Below are 8042 nucleotides of genomic sequence, written 5' to 3'. Positions count from 1 at the left end.
GTTGCCAGTTACCTCCTCATTCCCATAAATAGACATTAAAATGGAAATCATATGATTATATATAGATTTTTAAAAAAACCAATGAAGTGATGAAACCATACATTATTGGTTTTTAAAATGTTATTTTAAATTGATTAAATTCACAATCAAATGAAAATTATGGGACCATACTCTTTGCTTAAAATGTTGGGTTATCATGGTGATAGATACAACACTAGATTCATGATGTCAATACATCAAATCATAACCAAGTTGATAAGGTTTGGTAGTTTGATTCTTTCCAAACTTGTTGTATCTTTGTGACTATTGGCACCCTAACCTTTGAACATTTTATGCATGGAGTTTATTTAATTAATTATTATAAAGTGATGTATGCTATAGTTGAGACATGGTCCATGAATGCAATTGATGTGATACATATTATGAATTTCAACTAATTTAAATTTTATATATTGGATAATAAAATCTATATTTCAAAATGGATAAGTTGTCAATTTTAACACTTGTGTTAAATTTACTTTTTAAAAATTTAAAACATCATATTTTCTCTAGTCATTGAATGGCATCAATGATAGAGTAGAAAGTGGAGGGGAAAAATGATATTTGAGAGGTAAAAAATGATTATTCTTCTAATTGATTATGAATGTGAACAATGAGCCAAAATTTAAGTCAATGCATGGTTATTTTTTTTTAAAAAAAAAATCTTGATATTATTAAAAATAAAATATATAGAAAATGAACTAGTTTCCTTTTTGTTCACTTTATTGACTTAAAATTGGATATATTTATATGATTGGAGTGTGTTCATTGTATGGTGATTAATATTGAGAGAGAGATGCTCTTAAGTCAAGATTTTTTTTTTATATATAAAGAAAACAAGTTTCTTGTGGTGATTAATATTGAGAGAGAGATGCTCTTAAGTCAAGAATTTTTTTTATATATAAAGAAAACAAGTTTCTTGTGGTGTATTAACCACAAGGTTGTTGCAGACATGAGCCTTTTGAAAATTAAATATATTATTATAAACTGAAATCTCATTTTCATAATTTTTTTTCTTATAACATCTCCAAAATAATAATTTTTTTTCAAAGATCCACTTGTATTAAATCAATACTAATTTTCCATCTCATATAGCATAGTATTTGATCAAACAAATTTGATTAAGTCTTAAAACCACCGTATCCAAAAGATTTTGGAAGACTGTTGTTGCTATTTGCTACGCTATTTTTTTGTTATAGACGGATGTTGTTTTTCTTTGGTATTTGTCTTCACTTATGGTGGATTTTACAATCTTTTGTCGTATTTAATTTTATAATTTGTCCATCTCATATATAGATATATATATAACATAATATTTGACAAAATATATTTGATTAAGCCCTAAAAACTGGGATGCAAAAAGATTTTGGAAGACTTTGTCACCTCATATCTGCTAACTTATGGTGGATTTTATGGTCTTTTGTCGTATTTAATTTTGTCTGGTTTGATTTGTTTTTCTTTACGCGGTTTGTTACTCCTTATCTCTTCTTACTTCTATATGATATAACTAGTTTATCTATTTTTATAAAAAAAATAAAAATTTGATGTTGTTTTTATTTACTTTGATTTCATGTATATCATAAAATAAGTTTATATAATTTTTTAAATTGTAAGCAATAAAATCCAGTATTTATATACTTTTTAGGGTTTTTATCTGATATAACATAATATTTTGACAAAACCAAATCTGATAAGTCTTGAACTTATAATGACTTTTAATGTATTCTGTCGCATTTGATTTTGTCTATTTTGGTTTGTTTTCTTTGTTTTGTTTGCTACTCCTTATCCCCTTCCACTCCTAAACTTTTATCAAATAATAATAATAATAATAATAATAATAATAATAATGTTTTTATTTGCTTTGATTTAATATATATTGTGAAATAAAATTCTATAACTTAATAAATTGCAAGCAAGCAAACCCTATATTTATATTCATTTTAGGGTTTGCATCTCACATGGCATAATATATGAGAAAACAAATTTGAAATTAGTGGAACCCGGGATACAAAAAGATTTTAGAAGACTCTATCACCTTGTACTCCTAGTACATGCTAAGGTTCCTTTTTTTAATAGATTGTTATCCTTTTTTTTAGTCCACCATCGGTCCTCTTTTCACTTCTAATGAATTTTATATCTTGTCATACTTAGTTCTATCAATTTCTTGCTTTTATTTGATGTAATTGTTTTATCAGCTTTTATCAAATATATATTTAATGTTGTTTTTTATTTGTTTTGATTTAATGTATATTGTAAAAAAAAAATTCTATAATTGAATACATGGTAAGCAAAGGAAAACCTATATATATATATATATATACAAACACAATAAATTTTAGGGTTTCTATCAAAGTGATGTAGAAGGCTCACCGTGGAGTGAACGTTGAACAAATAGAATAAGAGAGGTTGGAAGTGGTTGTGCTTCCATGAAGCTTTTGCTTATGAAAGTGATGTTGTTTACTAAGACAAACCCAATTAATTCTGAGATTATGACATTTATCCAACAAAGAGTTTATCAAATTATTTTAAATGACATTTTTTGTGATCAGGGAAACACAAACCAAGTCGATCAGTGACAAAATATATATCAGACAAACATGTCACACAACCGATATCGAAATCGGTATCAATTAATCTCAAATATTAGACAGTACATCTGCATTTAGTGTCAATGGTAGTTGTCAAAGATATTGACCAATTTGCCGAATTTCATTACTTCAGTATTAAGTTTGCAGTAAAACATGAATTGAGATTAAGCAACATGTTTAGTATTTGATTAACATTCTTACAAATTTCTTTGTTTGGTGAATTCATACATATGTGCAAAGACGAACTAATTCAGACTCTGATGATGTGAAGACAACAATCAATTGTTGATACTCTTAACTCTGCATGCACCGAATTAAAGTCTTCGGTGCCACGGTCAAGTGTTACCTGAGATATATCTCAAAAAATATATCATAATCACCATTGCAATACCATCATCTAATTCTGTCTCATCGAGAGAAACCCGAAGTACTGATTCGAAGCATCGTTAACTTGCAGATATCAGAATGTCAAGAGTTGCTCATGCATGAACTTTATCACTTCAACGGTTTGTAGGCCATTCTTCGTCATTCCTCTCGCATGTAAATAATAAAGTTCTCGAGAGGATAACAGGGAGGGTTTGTAGATATTATAACAAACACAAGTTCTCTTTATCGTCTGAAATCTGTAGCAGTAATAAACTGATCAATCACAAAGAGCTACATATGCAATATTTTGAGTCCAAATACTAATCAATTTTCTACCTAATTGTACCATGAATCTAATAAGAATACATAATGATCTTCAATGATAAATCAAAGGAAGAGACTGACCTGAACTATATGCACTTTATCATCGTCAAGTACTAATGCATCCCAATGTGTTGTGGTTGACACTAGCTGAGGAAGATGGTAATGCATTTCTTTTAAAAACCTTTGTGCTGAAAAAGAGATCTTTAGAAAACCTCTTCTTGAGATGATCCTTAATCAAGAAACCTCTTTGCTTCATATCAGTCTCTGCACTATGTGAAGTGTTGACATCCTGATTCTTTGTAGCAGAACCGAGAGAAATCTGAAGAGGCTTTGAAAATGATGTTGATCCTTCGAGGATTACAGATTTAAGACACTGTGGACAGGGAGGATCATGAACATTATTCTTTGGAGTGATCTCTTCCAAACACTCTGCATGGAAAATATGGTCACAAGGAAGTACTGCAGCAATTGGCAAATCACAATTTCTAACAATCTTATAAGAACTACATAGAGATTTCTGCCATAAGAACCTCTTGCATAACCCACATTTCTGATATCTTGCTAAATTATTTGAAGGCATCAGGCTTTCGATGCTAATGCTTTCTGTAATGTCAATGGCATCTGGCTCAGATCCAAAATCATAGTAACTGCTGGCACTGCTCAATCTGAATCCTTCTCTCCTAGAACTTGCACCAGGCTCTGGAGAACCCTCCATTTGCTGGAGTTCAGCTAAAGAATTTTGGAACTTGAGATCGAGGTTTAAAGTACTATAACTATTAACAGGTGGCATCTTGCTATCAGTACTTGTTGCACTGACCACATCATTTGCTTCATAATCAGAAATTGGATTGTGGAAAATAAGTGGATAAACAGGCTTTGAGATGAATGAGCGTCTCCCGGAAAAATTACGGGACGGGAAGAAGATTGGGTGCTTGCAAGTGGATGTCCTCTGACTAGATTCTGAGCATGGGGAAGGAGACGCGATGCTGTTCGACATTGAGGGTACTCCTTGAAAGCATTCCTGCAATAGAGAGTAAGAGAAGATCAATGAAGCACTTTGTTTGCACTTCAAGCACAATGCTGCATCTAAGAAAATGGATTTTACCTCATTACTCTCAGAAAATACAGAAGTCTTTGATTTTGGTCCTGATCAAGTAAACACAGAATGAAGATCAATTAATTGAAGTTTCATGTAGATTTCCATATAATAATTTTCATCAAGATAGATGTCTCAAAATTTATATAAAATTATTGTAAACAAGAAAGGGAACATCCAAAAGATGAATTATTATAGTCACTTTAAGCATCCATCTATTAATAATTCTAGCAACAATTACGAAAAAGCAAGCAAAAAAAGCCTTTGATATAATATATTTTGATCTGTAGCATCTTATTAGGATTTAATCTATAAGGTTCGCCTAGGAATTAAACTTTCATGCATACTATTCAGCCAAAATGCACAAAACATTTGTAACAGACAGACAAAACAAAGTTAAGCAGAAATTTTCTATCCTCAATAAATCAAACAATTGCAAAACGATAAGTTAATCATTAATTAACTCCGGCAGGAGTACAGGACTCACCAAGATCAAGTGTTTTTGTAGGAGTCGTCCACTGTAATGCCCGGAAGCTATCAGATGGGCTTCCACAAGAAGAAAGAGCGCCATCAGACACAGATTGAAAATGAATAGGATATTGATCACTGTCCCTACTTCTTCCTTTATTGTGCAGAGAAAATGATGATTCATAAATGGGGAATCGATGGGTCCCTTGTGATAATCCATCTGAATGCGACCTGCAGTCTGAAAGCCTTGACAATGGAGGGGAAAAACTAGAATTTATTCTCCAATGGGGTTCACCAGGGTCCCCAGAAAAGTCCCTGCTAACTGAATTTGATCTCTCTCCATGTGGCCCAGAGGCCACACAGCAAAGAGCACCCGTTTTAGCTATCTCTATTCAATACACGCAACCGACGTAACTACAATTAATTTAGTGCTAATCAACACTGCAGCTCTATAATCCAGTACCCAATCTTGCAAATTGACACCATCTGTGTCTGGAAACAATAAAAACCAATGACTATAAATTGCACAATTCTCAACAATAACAACTGTAACAATTAACGCTTAATCTTTGTCTATTCTGCTTCACAGATTCAATCAACAACTTGCACCTCCCTGAGAACACACACACAAATACTTAAAAATTAATTCTTTGGCCAAACAAAAACAAGAAAAAAAACACAATACATGCAAGAACTTTATAACTCAGGATATTTCCTTATCAAATTTACACACAAATCAAACATTAATACAAAGTCTTACACTTAATGTTGTGAGCAGACAAGCATATTTAATCACAGAGATACAAGAAAAAACTCCTTTTTTTTTTTTTTCTTTTTTTTCCCCTAAAGAACAAGATCACATTTGATTTCTCAAATCAAGCATCAATCCACAAAAACTGGCAAAAATTTTCTTGCATTTATAAGCAAAGACCTAATCCAACAGAAGCACAAAAATCACGAAAATACAAATAATTCAACAAATAATTCAAAAAATCACATCTTTGGCGGGAATAAATTGAAATTATACCTTTTTATCAACTCTGGACTCAAAAGTGTCTCAAAAAACACATGATTCTGGTTGAAAAAAACATGGGAAAACAGGGGAAAACCGAGAGAGACGTACCTGGAGGAATTCTAGGGCAAGGAAAGGGAAGAGAAAGGGACAAGAAGGAGGCGAAGAGTCGGTGAGAAAGCGTGAGAAGAAGAGGAATCAGTGAGCATATAGTACAAATAATGGAGGTTCCGAGAAGACACTTCACCAGACAAAGTGACGTTGATGATATTTATATATATAAATGAGTTTGTTTTACTTTTCACCCCCTTAAAAATAGAAAATTACTTTTGCTCGAATATTGCTTACAAATCCCTGACATTTTAAAAAATTACTGATCATGCAGTAACTAATAAATATTACTTTGATTTTTTTATTTGCCTTATTTTAGAGGGTTTTTTTATTTATTCATTTAAAAAATCATAGAGTATTAAATAATGTTTAAAAAAAATCATATTTAAAAAAAAAATCATTTTCAATAATATATTTTATCAAATCATATTTTAAACAAAAAAAAACTGTAAAAGTTAATATAATTTTTATAAATTTTACATTTTCAACTAACTTTAACCAATTTTTTTAATCCAACTAAAAAATCATAAGAGTATTTGCTTAAAATTTTTTTTTTTGATCTATTAACATCAAATCTTTTGTATAAAGTAATTATATCTCACTGAGAAGGTAAGTCTAAATTTCAACTTAGGTATAGTACAAGTATTAGTTTGTTAAGAAATTAATTCCACACCTATGCACGCTTCAAAAAAAATTATTTGCTATAATTTTACATACTGGAAATTTTAAATATTACTTCATAACCTTCGAAAAATAATAGGATTACATACCATTAAATATTGTTAGTTATTTCTTCAAAATTAGAAAACTTATTAAAAAAATATGACTTTTTAAATATTACTTACTACCCCTGATAATTATTAGATTCTTTTTCCAAATATTACTAGTTACTACTGCTTTAAAATTAGAAGAAAAAAAATATTTGTCACCCATTTGGTCTATTGGCATCGGGTCCTTTGCGTAGGGTGTTCACCTCGAGTGTCGAGCGTGGCTCCCCGAATTCGATCCTCATCTCGCGCAAGGTGAGGGCACGGTTCGGTGATGAGTGCGGCTCCCCCACGTGTTCGTCCCTGGATTACGGCATCGTCGCTTTCTCAAAAATTGCCACCAAGTGATTTTTCAAATATTACTTACCGCTCCCTCAGAATTAACAAAATTATTTTGACAGCCAGGGACTTCTCAAATTTTGTTTGGCGTGCTTAAAAAAGTAAAATTACTTCCCTTTAAATATTATTCACCATGTGATTAAAATTAAGAAAATTATAAGCCGTTCAGTAATTTTTTATATATTACCCACTATACCTCTGGAAATGAACAAAATTATTTACCATCTATCTTGCAATTTTTATTGTATTATTGTTCAAAGACTTCGATTTATGGTTTGTCTATATTTTAATTTGTTTTAAAATAACTTGTTTATTTAGGTAATTTTTAATACATATTTTTAGATATTAGATATGAAATATAATGGAATCTTTTTCATATCACTACCATTTTTGCTTTTTTAATTAAAATTAATTACCTTTTTTATCTTATTAAAAACACAAATGATTTACTTGGTTAAAAATAAAAAAATAAAAAATAATAATAATAAAAACTCTAATAACATCCCCATCTCTACATTTATCAGTTAATGTAGATAGTTATGTGTCTGCCATATATACATAAATTTTCTGCTTTTTAAATTTTAACCACTTCCAAAAAAAAATCATATTTACAAAATTTGTACTTGTGTAATCATTAATTTTTTCTCTTATCTACTTAAAGTTTTTTTTTCAATTAATTGGACAAACTTCGTACATAAATAAATGAGAAGTTAATATTTCAATCTAATTATATTTTTATTTTGCATAAGCTGCGGTTAAAACTGATTTTTTTGATAAAGACAGAAACAGAGATTGTTTGTCCTACGTAAATTGTAAGAGATTTCATATTTTGAAATTTATAAATTGATATTTTCAAAAATTAATATTTTTCAAAACAATTAAATGAGCCTATGCATATGGAAAGACCAGCATTGTGTTTCAACTTTCAAGTG

At 30.2% G+C, this 8042-nt stretch overlaps 1 protein-coding gene across 4 annotated transcripts; it reads right to left on the bottom strand.

Annotated features, from left to right (window-relative positions):
- Positions 1–2729: 2729 nt before the first annotated feature.
- Positions 2730–6123, bottom strand: LOC120273875. 4 transcript variants are annotated; one of them, XM_039280614.1, is made up of 5 exons: positions 5909–6123; positions 4901–5494; positions 4423–4463; positions 3399–4338; positions 2730–3250 (listed from the first exon to the last, which is right to left on the bottom strand). In XM_039280614.1, the coding sequence occupies exon 4, from the start codon at positions 4312–4314 to the stop codon at positions 3424–3426; it is 891 nt and encodes a 296-aa protein (XP_039136548.1). In that variant the 5' UTR covers positions 4315–4338; positions 4423–4463; positions 4901–5494; positions 5909–6123; the 3' UTR covers positions 2730–3250; positions 3399–3423. The 4 variants fall into 4 exon arrangements, with proteins under 4 accessions (XP_039136548.1, XP_039136547.1, XP_039136549.1 ...); XM_039280613.1 differs by having other exon boundaries at positions 6005–6123; XM_039280615.1 differs by having other exon boundaries at positions 4901–5373; positions 6005–6123.
- Between the last annotated feature and the right edge of the window lie 1919 nt (positions 6124–8042).

Source organism: Dioscorea cayenensis, chromosome 12 (assembly GCF_009730915.1).
Source record: "Dioscorea cayenensis subsp. rotundata cultivar TDr96_F1 chromosome 12, TDr96_F1_v2_PseudoChromosome.rev07_lg8_w22 25.fasta, whole genome shotgun sequence".
NCBI lineage: Eukaryota > Viridiplantae > Streptophyta > Magnoliopsida > Dioscoreales > Dioscoreaceae > Dioscorea > Dioscorea cayenensis.
Note: the sequence above shows the minus strand (reverse complement) of the source record. Positions and strands in the feature narration are given on the sequence as shown.